This window comes from Pezoporus flaviventris, unplaced genomic scaffold, assembly GCF_033815535.1.
Source record: "Pezoporus flaviventris isolate CSIRO_AGI_PZ_B2104156 unplaced genomic scaffold, CSIRO_AGI_Pfla_v1 ptg000001l, whole genome shotgun sequence".
NCBI classification, from domain to species: Eukaryota; Metazoa; Chordata; class Aves; order Psittaciformes; family Psittacidae; genus Pezoporus; species Pezoporus flaviventris.
The window spans coordinates 50,544,506-50,564,074 of NW_026892549.1; the positions used below are offsets into that span (position 1 = coordinate 50,544,506).

Sequence of the window (19,569 nt, forward strand, 5' to 3'; positions counted from 1 at the left end):
ATGTTGTATTGAATAATTAAGCATATTGTAATGGTATATTGCATGCAAATGTCCAGAGTCTTCTTCCTAGCCTTGCTTGGGTGTGAGGAGACAGTCCATAAAGAATAACAGCAATGATCAGGCATTTTTTATGTGCTATTCTGTAATCAGGTCTTGAATAGTCAAATTATTTTGTCTGGTGTCTCATTTGCTGTAACTTGACAGGAATTAAATATGCAAAATAACGACAGAAAACCTTGCACAGCTTTTCATCTACGTCAGCCGACCCTTTTCAAGGTGCAAACCCTTCTTCTTGCTTCCATGAACAACATCTTTCACATCTTCTGATTTTCCTTTCTTTCATCTGTTGAATTCTTTCCATCTTTCCACCTTATTCTGCATTGTCAGGTTAATGTTCCCTTCACCTCTGTTCACAGAGAATGCAAATAAACTGGAAGAAAGTGCAAGAGGGATCTACATCCCTTGTCCAGAGCATTACAATGGCTTCTGCATGCATGGCAAGTGTGAGCACTCCACTAACATGCTGGAACCGTCTTGCAGGTAACCCTTCTACTGAGGAGGAAAGGCTACACACATGAAAAAAACCTTAATCTAGACAAACCATGGAAAATAATGGTAACCGTGGCCCTTTGTGCTACAAAACCCATTAGACTTAAATTATTCAACGAAGTCCCCATTTTGTGTGGTGAAAGTGTATTGAGTTATGCACAATGTTAATTGATTGTAAGAACATTCAGTAACCTTCAGTTATATTTAGGTGTATTTTTAAAAGCACTTCACAAAGGGCTCAGGCAACAACCAGATAGCCTTCTCATTCTGAAGGAAAGGCATGACCCCAGGGGTATGTCCCTGCTGTGGCAGGAGGCATGCGAGCTGGGGCAGCGAGCTGGGACAAACGTGGCTCCATGTGGGAGTCTTTGGAGGATGTTAGGGCAGGGAAGAGGAGTAGTAGTGAAAGGACATGTTTCTTCAGTGAATGCCTCCCTGCAGAGGTGGGGATATTACCTCTGAAGTCCAACCAGCAGCCTGGTGGCAGAGGACTGTTATGCATGAAGGACCATATTCCTGGGACTTTGGACTCAGAGAGCTAAGATACAGACCAGACTTATCCCACAGTGTAGATCCCTTAAGCCAGCTTCTCCCAGCTCCTGCAAACAGCCAAAGCAAGTTTTGTTCTTTGCAAGCTGCTGCGTTTTAGGTTCTCCCTTCAGATGTAAAATGTCCTTTTCTCAAGCTGCTGGCTGCTGTGGGAATGTAGGAGAGGAAAAGGGTGGAAGCACAAGGCTTGACCCATCCGGGTTAGTGTGCCACTAACACTTCTGAGAGGGACCCAAGCAGTCTGGCTCAGTCTCTTAGGGTTGCTGCTGCCATTGACCTGGATTTTCACATCTTCTTTCTTGGGATTTTAGCAAGAGTTAAAATGGGAAACCCACTGTTTCTTCCCCAGAATCACAAAAGGAGAGATGTCAGTCTGCAAGATGGGAGCTGGTGAGCAGCGCAGCAAGCAGCATTGGGGTAGATGGTTGCAGCATCAACAGAGGGTTTTTTATAGCAACCAGACAAAATGTAAATGATGTATCCACTTGCAGGAACATCTAATCACATTTCATATGGAGCTTGGATGATTGCTTATCACCTCCTTCGGGGTAATCTGCATAAGGAGCCACAACTAGATGGCTTTTCACCCTCCCCCACCTCCCCAAAGAAAGGGAGAAATGTAAAATATGTTGCGCAAGGAACTAAATGGATTCTCAACACAACATGCAAGTAGTTCCACTTGATGCTAGATAAGTCCCAGCTCCCTGGGCACCTCCTGGCACTATTGCAGTGATGCTAGGACCTGAGGTCTGCCTTCTGGGAGGTCAAGGAGGCACTGGTGCGCTCTCTAGGGAGCCCATCCGGCAAGAAAACACATAAGCTCATGCTTAGGCAACTGATTTTTTTTTTTTCAGATGTAATTTTTTTTTTTTTTTCATTCTTTGAAAGCAGCAGATAACTGGGTAAAAAAAATCTCTCGTTTCAGATGTGATGCTGGCTATACTGGACAACACTGTGAAAAAAAGGACTACAGCGTTTTATATGTGGTTCCAGGCCCAGTACGATTTCAGTATGTCTTAATAGCAGCTGTGATTGGAACCATCCAGATTGCTATCATCTGTGTTGTAGTCCTCTGTATTACAAGGTCAGTATCTCTGGTATTTTGCAATAGGAAAAGAAAAGACTTTTGTTTTGCCTACTTTGTGCGCTGGTTATATGGGTTTCTGCAGTGACACTGATGACAGCAAATGCTGTTTAATTCACCAACAAACGGAAGATACCGTCTGGTCCAGCCAGCCAGTGCTGCCTCATAATTATGACTGAATTTTTACTTCCATCTTAATCAAACTTAGGTAGCAACAGTGCCTACAGCAAGTGAAGATTCCTATTTTGCATTCAGACACTTGGACAAATATTGTTCATATAAATAGGGGAATATAAATACAGCAGCTGGATCAACACTTAATAAAACTAATCATATCTCCATCTGGTTTCCTCAAGGGCCCATTCCCTTAGTCCTAATCAGGCAGAGCGTACAAACTTTAAGCCTGTTTGTGATCCCATTGATTAAATGATTTCATTAGGCATGTATACGTGTTCAAAGGTAACGCACATGTTTACAGTCTTCTCTGGATGGTGGCACACCAAGCCATATATGATATTTTGTTTCTTTCTTTCTTTAATGAGGAGGAAAGGGTGGCTGTAATGGAAACAACAGCTCCAGGGAAGTTCAGAACATGAGGGGTAGATGCAATCCTTCCTCTCCTACATGTGCTGCTCTGCTTCCACGCTGAAGTGTGTTACTGTCTCTAGGAAGGGTTGGAGTAGGTTCTGAGCTTTAGACATCTTCAGATTTCTCTCAGAAATCACAAGGTTAAATTAATCCAGTTAGTAAGAATGAGAAATCATTAGATTTAGAAATAAATTTATTTTTGAAATTAAAAAGAAAAATTCAGGCCAGGTATCATACCTGTGCATAAAATAAAATCTCAAATGTATTTCAGTCCCTATGTTGCATTACCTGGCTGGAAGACTGGTCTAGAATTTGTTCCTGGAAAAGACAAAAAGAAAAATAATCATAAATCATTCTCCAGCCTCAAGGCATGAAACAAAACCATCTGATGAAAGGTAGCTGCTTTTTTTGGCCAAGCTGAGTCCATCAGCTCAATGGTAAATGCTGAATGAGCAACAGATTATGGTGGTATTCACAGAAATAATTCAAACAAACAAAGCAGTAGTTTGTGATAAGAAAAAGAAGATGGTTTAGTAACTGATAATGGAACAAATGCTCTGCATAGTTTTGTTGAGTGACTCTAGTTTTGTCACCTTGACACAGTAACACAGAGTATTTTACACTGAAGAATGAAGACAGTGTGCTTGCGGTGATCTGGTACTGTAATGCAAATTACCCATCACACTGTTTTCATACATGGATGGTACCTTTTCCTACCTACTTTGGGACCAAGTTAATTTATGATCTTTTGACTTTTTTTCTGTAATGGATGTAATTACTGCAGAAAATCCTCTGTCCCAGCATAATGATTTGAGATACATTTACAAAAGTGTACTCTTAAGTGAGCCTTAAGTAAGAAATCCACACAATAAGAGCACGTTGTGGCAGTACATGCATAAGTAATTGAGGTTTTGAAGCCATCTGCAGTGGAGAACCTGACTGTACTGGTTTGAACTCCACAGTCTGAACTCTTGAAAGTGCTAAACCCACACTACCAGGTCCCTGAGAGAAAGAAGGGAAACTTCACTCACATAGAGGATGCTGCAGCCAGATTCTTTGCTGCTAATTTCAGTGCAGCTTCACCTAATTAATTTATCAAATGAGTTTGGTGCACTGTGTCCAAACTCTGCATTTGAGCCGCATAAGACTACCACTGTAAATCTTCTAGGTATCATTACTGTTGTTACTCTTAAAATCACAGCTGTACAGTGGTACTCATGTACAGGGTGTCCTCCATTGCTGGAAGGCTCTGAGCAATTCCTGGGCACTTTTAGGGCCGCTGTTGCACAGACACTGTAATCTGAATAAATGAACTGTGCTGCTGACAGGGGCAGTCTGCCCTTGCTCCTGGGTACCCGGTCCTGCCAGTGTTCTTGTGCCAGCATTGGTATTTCTGTAGCCACACAGTGAACCCAGTCAGGGGATGGATTCAGCAAACAAAACATTGTTTTCAAGTGTCTCAATTCCTTTATGAGGTCAGCCACCCAGCTACTCATTGCTAGTGCCAGTGATGAGAATAAGCAGCTGGGGTGGAGAGGTAGGGGACCAGAAGCCAAGAGATACAAAGAGAAGGAGGTGGAGCAGTGAGGCACAGTTCCTACCCAATGACTTTTATCTTAGAGGTAAGGCAAAAGAGAAGCAATGATAAAAGTGAAGGAGGATGGCAAATAATATAGGTATGGTCTAGTGTCATAATGATTCTCATCAGTTTTCTTTACAGCTTTGCATTTTTAGTGCTTCCCTAATGTTTAGTCACAGCAGCTTATTTATGTGAAGAAATAACTTGATTAAAAATGAATGCATAATGTGTTTTACCTGCTATGAATCACATTGTGAGTAACTCGAGCTTGCAAGCAGGCTTCAGTGGAGGGAGGGCAGGCAGCGTGTGCTCCAGTACCTAGTTTACATTGATGTAACTGCTGTGTTCATAAATGAATACATCCCACACACAGAGCACTACAAAGAACTTTTGATTAAAGAGTTAAGGACCAAGGAAAAGCTGTCACTCAATTTTAGTGGGTGATTAAGTCTAAAAAGCTGGTTAAGTGCCAGCACCCCTCTTACGAAACCCAAATGCACTTCAGACACAACCTACCTGCAAATGCAATAGCACTGCATTCCAGTAGTCGTGATGTTGGTACTTGATCCTGGGGCCTTCCCAACCTTCCATCAGTTGGTAGTGTAGTGTATTATGCAATTAAAACATGGGCATTTTTGGTTAAAAGATGACTTTTCATGATCTTAATTGGAGTAATCTCTACATTTGACTTGATCTCTCTCGACCTTGGACTAAGTGACTGTATAGATGCTGTCAGTGTTGGTTTAGGGAAAGCACCTGTGAGATGCTCATTTCCTTGCTCCCAACAGGAGTAGTCAGTATCCACCCTTCTCCAGCAATGCACAGATGCATCCCCTGGGATTTCTGACCATCCTGGTCATCCGCAGCCACTTGGTACCTCCATGTTTCTTAGAAAACCAGTCTGGCTGTGCCCACTCTGCCTGGTTCCCCAAACCGCCTTCTCATGGACGAGTGCTGGCAAAACAGGGCTGCGCTTTGTGCTGTAAATCCTCATCCTCTGGGATTCAGGAGGAGCCCCTGGTAGCTCAGGGCTGCAGGAGGATTTACAACGCTGTCTCTAAGCACCCTGTCGAGGTGTCGGTGCTGTCTCCCATGGAGCACCACAGGGTCCTGCTGTGCAGTATCCAGCTGACTGGGCAGGAGAGGCCGCCTGGGGACAGTCGGGGCTGGGAGGCTGTCAGCATGTGCATGACATGACATGCGGCTCAGTGAATCAGCCCTGTGTTTGCTAACAGCGGCTCCCTGACTCACTCGGAGAGCTTGATCGCCTTTTTAGGAACACACACTGAATAATGAGTTTGTCATGAAATTACAAACCAGCTAAACTCGGCATTAGTTTCATAATGAAAGCTCTGCTGTGACCTCCAAGAGCGCTGATTTTTCCTGGAGTAAAGATAGCAGCCTACTTTACTGCTTCCAAGAAAGGAATGAGGCACAATGTAATACACAGCCGTGCAGTTTCTCATGAGGGGGTGGTCCTGTTGGTCAGGACAATCTGACCCATATTTTGTTACACACTTACATAATTGTGTTTCAGCATTTTGAAATGCTTCATATGAAATGCTTCATGAGTCCTTATGTTCTTGTATAGCCTTCCTGTTGGCATCACGAAACTATAGCATCACTCCCATTCAACAGAGAAAAAATGGCCTTTTTCGTTTTAAGGGGTCAGTCAGAACTTATTTCTCTCTGTTCTGCTGTTCGTTATTTGACACAGAGCTTTGAGCTCTCACTGTGCTGAGGGTGGGCTCTACTTGGTGCATAACCCATAGGGTTTCCTAAAGTGCTGCAGAAAGCCTTCCCCTAAACAGAAAAACAAGTTAGCCCAATACAAAGGGAATTACTTTCTGTGTTAGTATGGACTAGGGTATCATGGGGCTTTCTGTCATGCCACTCCAAGAGGGTGTTTCAGACTTTCTTGTGTACCTTCCCAAGCAGGGGACAGAATGAGGCAAACCCAGGATAAACACTCACACTGAACTTCAGCTGAAGAAAAAGCTTTCTGTCTAAGGATGCTTTTCCATGGGAGGAAACCAGAAACACAGTATTATCTTTCCATTAAGGACAAACACTTCATAGCATCCCCACAGCTGATGCTGCTGCAGGTGAATGGTGAAAACGTGTTCTTGCTGAGGCACACCGTGAGGTCCTGGGGCAGAAGAGATTTGCTTTTGCAGCCACCCAAAAGGAAAATAAGATTTGGGTTTTTTCCAGTGCAATTGCTTTCCTCACTAAGCCAAGCAGCCTTGTGAGGAGTGCAGCGCGGTGCTCGCTAATGAGCTGAACATGGAGCATTTCCATGGAGACTAATAGGGATTGCAGACGCTTAGCTCCTCGGAAAGGCAGCCCCAGCTTCCACTTTGTAAATGCTTCGCAGACCTGGGATGCTGAGCAGGTGAGCATGCGACCATCCTAAATCTTCCACCTGCACCTCTCTGAAAGTAAACCTGTTACTTAAAGACGAGTGATGCAGTGCAGCTGGGGCTGTCACAACGCTGCGGAGTCACCACTGCTCACCAGGAAGGAGCAGGAATCGTAACATTTCTCTTGCTGTATTTTCGTTTACAGTATGTTTTGTGGGGTTTGTGTTCTGGGGGTTTTGTTGTGGTGACATTACCATTAGCCAGCCCATTTCATTTAATTGAAGAGGAAACATGTTGAGGGGCAGAGGATGCTTGTGCCACTGCTCAAGCAGATGCGTTGTTAAGAGCTGTGTATTCTCACAACTCTCTCTTCCAGGAAATGTCCCAGGAGCAACCGAATCCACAGACAGAAGCAAAACACAGGGCACTACAGTTCAGACAACACAACAAGAGCATCGACAAGGTTAATTTAAAGAGCGCATGTTTCCACAATGGCAAAACTAACTGCAGAGAGCTTGGACTACAAAATACAGTATTATAGACAAAAGATTAAGACAAGATCTACACATGTTGCCTTGCATTTGTGGTAATCTACACCAATGAGAACATGTACTACAGCTATATTTGATTATGTATGGATATATTTGAAATAGTATACATTGTCTTGATGTTTTTCTGTAATGTAAATAAACTATTTATATCACACAATATAGTTTTTTCTTTTTCATGTATTTGTTATATATAATAAATACTCAGTGATGAGAAAAAAATTGCCTTTCTTAAATTTGCTGTATCTCATACATAGCTGTGTATAGTCTTGGGATATTGTATATGGACACTAACAAATCTTTTTTTTTTTCTTTTTCCAGTTCTAGTGGCAATTTTGAGTCTACTGAACTCAGTAGTAGGGTTTTGAGTTGGTCCAAGATCAGCGACAATTATGGATGTGGGAAAGGTGAAGAATAATTTAACCTACATTGAGGAGGGATAAAATATTTCAGATCCGGAGTCAACTACATTTCATCAGCCTTCTTCTCCCATACCATCTATCTTTACTGTCCCATAGCTTAGGAAGTCTTTGCCTTCTAAATTAAATCCTAACCGAAGGGGAAATGGAAATTGTCAGTAACCACAATGAGAGTGTCGGGGTAATGTTTCGATTTGGGAGAGAATTAGGTGTCGTCAAGGTGAACCCTACAAAAACGCCTTGCAGAATCTCAAGCTCTGGTCAGTGGAGTGAGTGAAAATTGCTTCTTACTGTTGATTGAAAATTATTAGGTTAAAAAAAGTTAATAACATAATAACAGCTGAAATGCCAGCACCATTTGTACCTCGTGAACATGCTGATGCAATTTATTTTTTCAAAGAGAAGGTGAAAGCCACTCAGAAAATACCTTATGAATAACTTTATGGGTGACCCTACTCCATTAAATGTAATGAAGTGAAATGTTGGCTATATCTCAGGAAAATAAGGGCATGTGTTTTGTCACATACACATGATGGACAAGAAGCAAAGTTATTTCCTGATAGCTGAAACCCTCCAAAACACATTCTCTCGAGAAGGTAGCGTTACTCTAGTCTGTGCTATGAATTTTGAAGATGACAGAGTGAGACTGAAGGACAGAGTGTGGTAACTTCACTTCTGCTGGATAACCCGCTCCACTAATTGATTACCGGAGTACTAGTCACACTAATATAAGTGAACTAAAACCCCTTTGTAACAGTATTCTTTGTGCTGCTCCTTCCCAAAGAGACTTTTCCAAGGCAGAAAGTACCCATGACAAGAGTTAGGAGTATTTCTCACTGTCATCACCATGTAAGAAGTTGCATTTGGGTCAGAATCAGACCTGGGGTTACCTGGGATGATGTCTCATGAGTATGTTTCCATTTCCTGCTTCAGCACTGGTCTGATCGCCCACAACAGTCACCACCAGCCCCACCGGTGACAGTCCACCCAATCCAGCCATCAGGCACAGGTGAAGCGGTACTGCTACTCTTAACATGGCTTTTGGTCTTCTCCCACCCCCAGCCTGCTTTAAAGTGAATCCATTGCATGATATTCACACGGTTTCAGTTTTTGTCTTGTTCTGGGTTTCTTGGCTTTTTAAAGGTAATAAAAGGCGATTGGCAAGAGATGCTTCCAGGCACCTGGTCTTTGCTGATTGATGGGAGTGGGAGTGCGGTGCTTTCGCAGGCAGCGGGCAGGAGACCGCACGTGATGGCTCTGCAGCACAGGGATGCTGGCCCTGCAGGGACCATCTGCTTCCCAGTGCTGTGGACTGGGGCAAGACAGAGGGAGAAGGGGGCTGTGCTCCCAGCTCTCAATCATCAGGGCTTATTTTCAGATTAGAAGCATGACAGTGCGGGGTTGGATAGTGCAGCAGAGGGGCAGCGAGCAGGCGTGATGCTGGCCCACTGGACCACAGGGACATTGCTATGCTCAAACCCACTGCACAATGCTCCTCTTTGTCCCAGTCCTTGCTGGTTTTGTATCCCATACATAGGCTCAGTGTGACGTGGAAGGGAACCCAGGCTCTGCTGAGCTGTATAGGTTTGGTGACACAAGGTCCTTTCTAGGGAGGCTTTGCAAGCTCTGTTAATTACAGTGATACCAAGTGGCATCCCTCCATCACCTAAACGTGACGGCACCTCCAAGGAACACTTCAGCATGAGGCTGAGGATTAGATTGGAGGTGGCAAATGTAGCTCTACTCTGCAGCCCCCATCACCACGCTTTGTGCTGAGTGAAGTGTTGGAGTCTAACAAGCATCAAAACCACAGATTTTGAGCTGAATCCAAATGTCAGTCCCCCACTGGGACTATCAGATCTGGGTTGTTTATCTCAGCCACTTACATTAGATACAAAAATCAAATGTTAACACATACACACTGCCGTGTACTGATAGCAGTAAACCTAATTAGAAAAAGGCCTGGCCTAAAATAGCATAACATTGCTTAGAAGTGAAAATAGAAGTACGACACACTATCTCTAAACTTCCCAAAGTTATCTGGTGTGCTTTTACCTTGCAATGCCACATTTAATCCCTAAACAGCCTGTGTTTGTGAGTTGTTATTAGCCTCATCCCCAGCTGCAGTATCTGTCACAAAGCCTTCACACCTCTGAAAACAAGGCCAGTTTTTAAGTACCTGCTGCAGACCAGAGGGCAGAGAGGGGAAAGTGATTTCAGTTCTAATGCACCGAGGGCAGCTCCCAGTGAACAGGAGGCCTCATTGGGCTTTTCAAACTTAACCTTCAACATGCTGATATGGGCACGCAGTCTGACAATAACAGTGTCTTGGGGTTGTATGTACAGGAATGGAGATTTCTAGAGAAAACCTTTGCAGCAGCAACAAGGCAGCAGATTTGGAGACATGGATTTGGGATTTTTTTTTCCTTTCCAGAAGGGACTGCAAAGTGCATTTGTTAGAGCTATCTGCTGGCCAGAACTCAGGATGTGGAATGCCTTTGCGCGGTTGAACTTCACAGAATGCAGAGGGGTGGGCTGGGGACATAAGGACCCGACCGCATGAAGCTGTGGTTAACTGGGACAGTGTCATGCACAGAGACAAAGCCCAGCTTCTCCACCTGGAATCACATGGAGGGGTGCTGATGCATTGCCGTTTCTCCACTTCCCAGTATTATCTGACACCAGGCCCCTTGCAATGCCAGTGGGAGTGGGCTTGTTCCTTACCTGGAGGATGCAGTAATTCATTTATTTTTGGCTGTTCAATAGGCTTTTTCTCTCATTCCACTGTGGCATCTGTAAATAACCTCAAATGCCACCACACACTCACTTTACAGACCACATGAGAGAAGATCTAGATGTACAAAGCCACTGACAACACCAGTAATGCCACCCTCAGCTTCAGCACCATGCCAGCCTGCAGTCACTTACTGGCCTGGCTGTTATTATGCTGAGGCCAAACCACTTGGTAAAAACAGGTAAAAATAGAACTGCTGGCACACCCATTCCCTAAGGCTTTTCTTGTCAGCCTGTAACGTTTTTGGAGCAAGAAGACGTGATTGTTTTGATTGTGATGCATTTAACACAACAGCATCCTGACCTCAATCCTCAAAACAAAGCAGGGGTGCTATTGGTATGCACTGAGCGCTGGCGAGCAGAGCCCACCCACTTTCCCCAGCCTGGGATGTTCAGATGATGTTCAACTCCTTGGTGTCTTTAGATGTAGGCAAACAAGGGTGCTGTGCTGGATGCCAGCCCATAAGTAAATTGCCTTTACAGCTCATACAAACTGCAGCAGGTGGGTGACACACAGCTCTCACCTTCTCCATCCCTTAGTGCTGCATTACAAGACAGGCAGAGCTTCCACGCCTCTCCATCATGAGGCTTTACCTTAAAATAAAGTCTAATCAGATGGTCATTATCATTCACTTTCACCCAGTGAGAGTAAGGCATGATTTACAGAACGTTATCATTACAAAAATATTATAATTAATAAAAGGAGGCTGGATATCCTATTCTCGCTGCTGCTGCCTTTAGATTACCTGCCTCTGCACACTAAGCACTGTGATTGCCTCAAGTGAAATGACACTGGGGTAGTTTTTCCCTGTAGCTGTAGCCTTCAGGGTCTCACCTCCCTGGGCAGCACTAGATCAGCTCAGCTTTACTGGGTGCCAGTCTGGAGGGCCACAAGCTGAAGGCAGGAATGACTACATCTATATGAATGCCCCATGCACAGGTTAACCGAAGGGCAGGTGGATGTAGGCAGAAGGTGGGTGCCGTGTATCGCTGCCTCCTATTTTTCCAGAAGCAGCTCTCAAAAAGCCTCATCTTCAAAGGGCTCTCTAAAGCTTCTTTGAAAACAAAATGATTAAAGGCTATTTTCCTTCTCTTCCAACATCAGACACATCTCGCACCACATCCTTGCTTTCACCCCTCATTATGCATGCAGCTTTTCCACAGCTCCCACTTTTGCATCAGGGTGGAAGTTACAACTCAGAATTAAAAGCAAAGTTCATTACCACACATCAAAGTAGGCATGGCCAGACCTACCCTTCCTTTTATTCATAGGGGGCTGTCTATTTACAGACGTCAGCCCCCATGGGTTTGCATGACAAGCTGGAGGAAGGAATGCCCATGTCTGGCAGTGCTGGTGGGTTTTTCTCTCCTGAATGATGAGTAACCTCAATTGGACTTTAGGTTGACATGATCGAGATATGCTGGGCCATTACGATGAGGTCTTTAGAGCCATTTTATTAATCACAATAATACTTGATCTACAGTTCTGGTCTGGACAGACCACAACGTGGCTGACTGAGCCAATTACATTGTGCTCTGTTCGACGCAGGAGCCAAAAGTCTCATTACTTGCCCCCCACACACATGACAGTGCACACATCAAAAGAGCTTCTGCCAGCACCTGTGGACAGGAAGGGCAGGGGGAATAGGAGGGGCAGGCACAGCCAGCTTCTACCCCAACCAGCCTTGAGGCTGATACTTTGCCTTCAAATGCTTTTCATATGAGGTGGGCTTAGAGTTTATTTTTTCGTTTCATTTTAATTAACAGTTTTGTCACAGCAGGAGGGATGCTAAAAACAAAAATGCACTTAAAAAAAAAAAAAAGCATGATTTTTTGGATTTTTCTCAACTTTTCCTTTTTTTTTCTGCCGTATTGAATGTGAGCCACAAAGCAGTAAAATATTCTGCAGTCTCTCAAAGCAGCCGCCAAGCTGCACAATAAAAAATCATGTGAGGAATCTGCTCTATAATGCTAACTAGGTGGCATCAGCTGTGGCTTTGTAAATAAAATGTGAGGCCTGTTTTCCTCAGCTTAGGAAAGGCAGACCCCAGGTAAAAGCCTTGATTTCAGTCCTGCTCCCATTTGAGTTTTCCTGGGCTGTGGGAGCCATTATCCTCTGTGGCTGTTCCTCACCAAAGACACGGGGGACAGGAGTGTGTTTTCAACCCACCAGTGACCAAGCCTCACAGATGCAGATGTGCCCCCAGCCACTGCCATCCTCCAGGTCGCTTTCTGGGGGTCCCAGCACCTTCTAATGTCACCTTCCCAAAGTGAAATAAAAACAATTGGAAGGTGAAAAGTGTTAAGAAAATGCAGTAGCAACTCATAAACTTGCCATGGGAGAAGCTTTAAAAGCAGCTTGCTTTACATCAGGTCACTTGGAAATGAAGTGTCATTATTCAGGATGAAATCCAGCCTCTCAGTGCAAATGCACGCAACAGACAATCAGCACCGTCAGGAAAGAGGGGCAGCGGTGGGTTTTACAGCAAGGAGCTTTCAGCAGAACAGGGACGAGCCGAGAGGTAAGAAAGATCCATTTAGTGTGACCTGAATTAGCAGCTATAGATAGTGCTTCCTGCATGTTTTACATTTTCAAATAAAAAGGATCTTCTTGTTTAATGGTTAATAAAAATGATTAGTGCTCCCAGGGCAGGGATTCTGGCAGATGCAGACTGTGCTGGAGGGACCAGCTACAAGACACAAGAGAAGATGAAATCAGTTTCTTTTTTTTCCTGTGGAGTACATTTCTACCAGCATTTGCAAGTTAATTTGTGATATAATTATATGTTGCTTCTGTCACAGAAGCGCAGCGTGTGCGATGGGCCAGCAGCCTGCCACCGTCAGCCTGCGGCAGCCCAGCAAACACTGCTGCAGACAGAACAGCTAACAGCTAAGAGGTTGTGGGGGTCTATACACACACATATATATTTGTATATACATATGTATTATATATGCACACTCATATATACACACATATGTACATGTCTATTCACACGTGCATATAATACACATATATAAAATACAAGTATATATGTCAGTGTATATATCTGTATCTATCCATAGAGATATAAAGAGATAGAGAGATGATATAGATTAGATATAGATATAGATATAAATATGAATATAGATGTAGGTAATATTAGATATAGTTACGGATTTAGATATAGATATAGATTAGATTTAGATATAGATATATAGATATGGGTGATAAACACTATACAGGAAGGCAAGCTGATTGCCTTGGAGCATGCCCTGCTTTGCTTTAGAGCTTCCAGGCTAACTGGCCAGGAAAGCATTGCGTTGCCCAGCTCCCCAGTGTAGCACCCAGCATCACCATCTTCCTAACAAAAATAAAGCCTGCCACGCCAGCCTCTTGGCAGCTCTGCAGCCTCTCTGAAAGCTGGGCTTTTTCTTTTTCTTTCATTATTTTTTATTTTCATGGCATGCCACATAGAGGATTACAGTCAGTAATAGTTTTCTAAGAAACAAAGTCTGTGAAAGTAATTGTTAGAAACAAGCAACAACAGCAAATGCTTGCTGAATGGTTGCCATAGTGCAGGAGCACAATTTGAGATGTAATATCATTACTAATGATATTTACTTGGCCTGCAGAAGAGAGTGGGACTTACGCTCCCTAAATGTCATTTGACTGCTAATATGTCACGAGCACACCCAAGGAAGGGACCAGCGTGACCCAGGGCACCACTGCCCATGGGAAGGTGATGCTGCTGCTGGTGTCCCCTCCACAGTCTGTGCTTTACCCATCACCCCAGGAAGCCCACATCTGGCAGTTATGTGGGTCTGCAAAGAGCCCTCGTGCATGTAGCTGAAGCACTGGGGCTCAGCTCCTCCCTGGCACCCCTGGAGCAGCACTGCCCAGCACCTGAAACAAGCCCCAGGCTCCTATTTACTGATCTGAGTTACACAGACTGCGAGTTCAGACTTCCTCTCCTGTCGGGCTTCTCCATGGGAAGGGGAGACATATTGCGTTGCTGTAAAGTGAGCCATTTAGTCTATTAAGTGCTGTTAAGGGTGCCCTGAGGTCTCTGCACATGTGGGACCATCAAGGCAGAATTGTTATTATTATGGTTCTTATTAGTCATAGTCATTTTCCCAGCGATATGTCTCACGTCCAGATGTCTTCCCATCTATCTCTTACATTTTGTGATGCCAACACAAAACTGTTATGAAGATGGACTAGTCCACGTCCTGCTTCATGCAGTACAGGAGCAGAACATTTGTGCAAAAATAAATATATATATATCTTAAATTAAAAGACAAACGAAAGAAAGGGTCATAGTTGGCTAAAAATGAATTGAGCAGTGCATAAAAGAGACAACAGATTAGAGAAGATAACGTTTTAGTTTAAGTGTTCCGTCATTATTAATTCATTTAGTGCTCTTTATGATAATACCAATCATTTGGAATTCATTTGGTGTTTATGTGGATGTCATCTCGACTCCTGAAGAAATTCCAAAGTAATTCAGCATTAATGTGCTATTAAAAATTGTTACCAGACACTACCTTCATTACTTCATCAGCACAGACTAATCTTTCTTCTCCCATTCTCTAAATTCAAATTTTGCTCTTTATTTTGCTTTTATCTTTATTAGGGTTTTAAAATGTAATGCTTCTATTTAAAAATTCTCCTTATGCTACATGAGTGTTGTCTGTTTTTTTGACAGCATCAAAACTATGCAAATAAAGGGGGTGGGGGTTGATGGTGATTTTTCATTTTATTACTGGCATTTGACTGAGAAACAACCAAAAGAGGTTTCAGCTTATCATTTATAAGAGTGAAACTACTGAGCTGGTATTTATGTTCACAGCAGATAACACCCAACCAAATCTGTATGAAATGCCATCTGCACCATGTGGAGTTCTTCCTTTTTGGGCACAAGAGATGCTCCTATGTCCCTAAGTCAGGCAGTGAAAGGATGCAGCTGCCCTGGCCCTCCCAAGGCACCACAGGGACCAAAAAGGTCAAGCTGCCACTGACAACCCTTTTCTGGACTCACCCCATCAGTGGAGCATCCTTCTGCTTCCAGCTGAGGAACATCAGAATGGCAGGTGCAGTAATGGATATTCTGGGTCCAAACCCTGGCAATAGAGGAAAAAAGGCTGCCCTTGCCATGGAACATTAAAACATTAAAAAAGCCCTAGGAGATTAAGTGCAAAAACCTTGCATTAAAAGAGCATTAATTAGGTTTTATAGTCAGGGACTCAAAGATTAGAAAATGCCAGATTGCTGGGAGTCTGGATAAAAATAAGAAGAAAAGAAACACAAAGGCTGGGGTTAGTTCCTAGCTGTGCTTCTCTTGTTGTGCAGCCCCCTAATTACATGATCACATACTATATTTCCCCTAGACACCTGCTTCTTTTGGACCACAGGACAATGATGTACAGGGGCAGAGTGAAGTTTGGGCTTGGCAACTCTCATTCTGGCAGCCACAACTGGAGTGCTTGACCGTGCAAACAAATGACACTTTTAATGTTGCTTCTTAACAAATATTACTTGTTTGAAATTACAGACCACCAGGGACCCATGTGTATGTGTGCAGAGATAAAGGGGTAGGCATTATTCAGTGTTGTGTAGCCCAGAGAAAGTGAAAAACACAACACAAAGTTCACTGCCCATCTCTTTAAGTACCCATTTCATGGAAAGGAGGGATGAAGTCCTTCAGGTGACCAATGAAGTGAAGCCCATCAGCAGGGTCAACAGGGGTACCTGAGCAGAACAGAAACAGCATGGGCTTGTCACACCAGGGCTTACACTAAATATCCCCAGCTGGTGGCAGAGAAGAAGCCAGCATCAACCTGGCTCCTGGCCATGGAAAAGGCAGATGCCACCACCATCCCCTGGCACTACTGGGTCCTGGCCAGGGCCAAGCATTCTCCACCACTCCCATGGACCACAGAGCACAGTTTTACACACAGAATAAAGCCCATTGCAGAGGGATTTTCCACTTAATGAAAATCCTGCAAGGAATACGAATGCTTATAGGTTAAAGGAACCTGGCAGCTCTTACTTGTCTGTCATGTCTTTAAGGATTGCCATTAAGTCATAAACATGACAAAGATTAAAGAGTTTATTAATGTTATTAGAGAGTTGAGATAAAATGGTTTGCCTCGCAGGGTCTCTCTCCCGCTCTCACTATTTAATGAAAACATTTTCATCACTTTCTGAATCTATTACACCAAATATTCATTTCAGGAGTCCTAGGACAATGTTATTTTAATTAGAAAAGATGTAGCAACCACCTGAAAGTAATACAGTTAAAATACCTTGCCACAGCTCCTCTTATTCTTGCTGCCATCAAATGAGTGTTTTTCCAGCCCTGCCAAGGCAGCAGAGCAAGTGAAGGTGCACAGAGAAGTTTTGCAGCATGAAGACACAGGGAGCCAGCAGCACCTCTGCCCAGGCCTTGAAGTTGGCTCTGTGCATCTCCAACAGCTGTCATGTTGGCCAAGGTTAATGGGTGATGAGAGCCATTGGATGGGGAGCAAGTGAGGGGTAAGAGCATCTTCTGCAGGCACAGGAGACAATGTAAAGTCCTTGCTGGCGGAGAAAAATGAAAGGAGTAAAAGAAGCTTAAAAAATAAAAGGAAAAGGGAGGTTTGTGATGGCCTGTGAAAGGACCATTATCCTCTGCAAATCTATGGCAACTAGTCACAAAAAGCAGAAAAACAAAGCAGCCAAAGTCTTTTCTTGGTGTGTCCACTTTGACTTTGGTGGGCATTACACCATGCCTGACTTTTAATCCTGTGTCCACTTTGACTTTGGTGGGCATTACACCATGCCTGACTTTTAATCCTGTGTCCACTTTGACTTTGGTGGGCATTACACCATGCCTGACTTTTAACCCATGTTTAGGGAAAGTCCAATCTTGAATGATAAAGGCTGAAAATCTACCACTTCCAATCAGTGCCTGCACAGTTACGTTTTCCTGTGTGAGCCTTCCTTCCAGCTCAAGACTTTTGAACTCTATTTGCCATGCAAGCAGCTCACAGATGCTCCTTCTTTCGAACTTCCCAACTAACCCGATTTGTTAATTTATTCTATAACCTGATTCACTGTTAATTTATTTTTGTGGCTAAGACATCCCTGCTTTAAGGTCCAATTAATTAAAGGGGAGGGCTCAATGTTTTTGCTACGCAGTATCTTCTTGGCACATTGTATTCCATTTTAACTGTATTCCATTTTAACACCACACTGAAGCATTTCCAAAGTTTATTGCCATTAACTAATCTAAATCCATACATCTGCAAATTAATTTCATGCACACAAAAGATTACTCCTTGCAAATGTACCTTTAAGAGGGGAATATTTGCCATAGCAAACATCACTTGTTGCTTAGCAACAGTCATAGCATCACTTACGGCAAGTTTATCCTAAACACCAACATAAAACCCAGGGAAGTGGCAATCTACCCCATGTCATCCATCTTTGCAAGTGCTGCTCAGATCTGGGTTAACAGATGCAGCATTTGCTAATTTTCCATGGGGGTTTTTGGAGGGGTGTCTGATTTTAGAGATCTTAACAACAATAAAATAATTCTCAGCCATTAAACTAATTTTAAGCAGCAATCCAAAGCTTGGTGCCCTATCCTGACCATGATGGAAGTGCAAGTGCAAGTCAATGTGAGCATGAATGCTTGCTCAGGCTGTGGCTATGTTACTGCCAGCTCAGCATTTTGCACTGAACACTTAAAATATTTACACATAGTTTGTTGCAATCAACTCAAGATTAGAAGAGGGAAATCAGATTATATTAAGACCATCCTAAGGGTATCCCGAGGCTGTTTTAGTCTTCCTGGAAGAAGCCTGGAAAGCCCCTACAGCCAGAAGCTGTCAGCTCCCATCACTATTCATGTGACTAGCTACCACTGCAACACACAAACTTTACAATGGTTCATACGTCCCTGTGCCTGCCCATCCACACATCCACACATCCATCCATCCACATTGCTGTGCCTCCTCCATCTCCTCCTCCCCTTGGTGTGCTGCCTGCCAAACAGCTTTCTGACGTGACCTTCCTGCCTGCCCCTTGCCAGCCATGGGTACCAGCCAGCTGCTCCCCTTGGCCAAAAAAGTGGCAAGTAAATAGTCTAACAGCACCCATTAGCCCTGCCTCTGACAGTCCATGGAGAGGAGCCTGCAAGCTCAGGCCCAGGTTTTAAAGCTATTATGCCAAATATGTAGGCACAGTTAATTCACAAAAGGTGAATGCAGAGTTTGCAATCAAGGAAAAATTAGCATCTCATCCAGCAGAGAGGGTGAATGTGTGAGCCAGCCAGCACTGCCAGCAACCTTGATTCTGTTTTTGGCAAAGCTGGCTGGCTTGGCAAACACAATGGTAATGGGATAAACTGAAATACCAGGCAACGGGGCTGCTCTTCGTAGTAATTATCCTCCAGGGCAGCAAGGAGCAAGATAAAAAGGGGTTTAGAGACATGCTGTGGATGCACAGGGGACATTATTTGCATTCCTGAAGTCAGGCCTCAGTTTGCAAGGCTCAGGTGTGCTGATGCCAAGCAGCTGGAGAAAGGGCAGAAAAGCCTCAGGTATGGGTAGAGCAGCAAGGCAATGCGGCAGGAAGAGGAGCTGTGCAAGGATCAGCACTGTCAGCGGGTCCTGGGTTCAGCAGTAGCAGTCATTTTTCTCCTTCTTAGTAACTGGTGCAGTGCTGTGGTTTTGACTTTCAGCCTGGGAGTAGAGCTGATAACACCAATGTTTTTTGTTGTTGCTAAGTGATATTTGCTCTGACCAAGGACTTTGTGAGTCTCATGCGCTGCCAGGGAGGAGGGGAAGCTGGGAGGAAGCAGAGACAGGACACCTGACCCAAACTAGGCAAAGAGGTATTCCATACCACAGCACGTCATGCCCAGTATATAAACTGGGGGCAGTTACCCAGAAGGGCTAGATCACTGCTTAGTTGGTCTGGGTATCGGTTAGCGGGTGGTGAGTGGTTGCATTCTCCTCCCTTGTTATTTCCCTTATCATTATTATTATTGGTGGTAGCAGCAGTGATTTGTGTTATACCTTAGTTACTGGACTGTTCTTATCTGAACACGTGGGAGTTACATTCTTTCGATTC

The 19,569-nt window shown here is 43.9% G+C and overlaps 1 protein-coding gene and 1 long non-coding RNA gene across 3 annotated transcripts in view; one reads left to right on the forward strand and one right to left on the reverse strand.

Annotated features, from left to right (window-relative positions):
* TMEFF2 (transmembrane protein with EGF like and two follistatin like domains 2) overlaps positions 1-8,845 on the forward strand; it is a 127,614-nt gene extending 118,769 nt beyond the window's left edge. Inside the window, exons 8-11 of one of the 2 annotated variants that reach the window (XM_061457290.1) lie at positions 417-540; positions 2,024-2,182; positions 7,089-7,175; positions 7,582-8,845. In XM_061457290.1, coding sequence (XP_061313274.1) covers positions 417-540; positions 2,024-2,182; positions 7,089-7,175; positions 7,582-7,678 — 467 coding nt within the window. In that variant the 3' untranslated portion in view covers positions 7,679-8,845. The remainder of the gene's footprint in view (positions 1-416; positions 541-2,023; positions 2,183-7,088; positions 7,176-7,581) is intronic. The other variant, XM_061457299.1, reaches the window with a different exon arrangement.
* A 5,622-nt stretch (positions 8,846-14,467) lies between these two features.
* On the reverse strand, positions 14,468-16,971 carry LOC133267553 (uncharacterized). Its single transcript, XR_009742804.1, has 2 exons — positions 16,758-16,971; positions 14,468-15,572 (listed from the first exon to the last, which is right to left on the reverse strand). It is a non-coding gene; the product is annotated as an uncharacterized LOC133267553 (long non-coding RNA).
* Between the last annotated feature and the right edge of the window lie 2,598 nt (positions 16,972-19,569).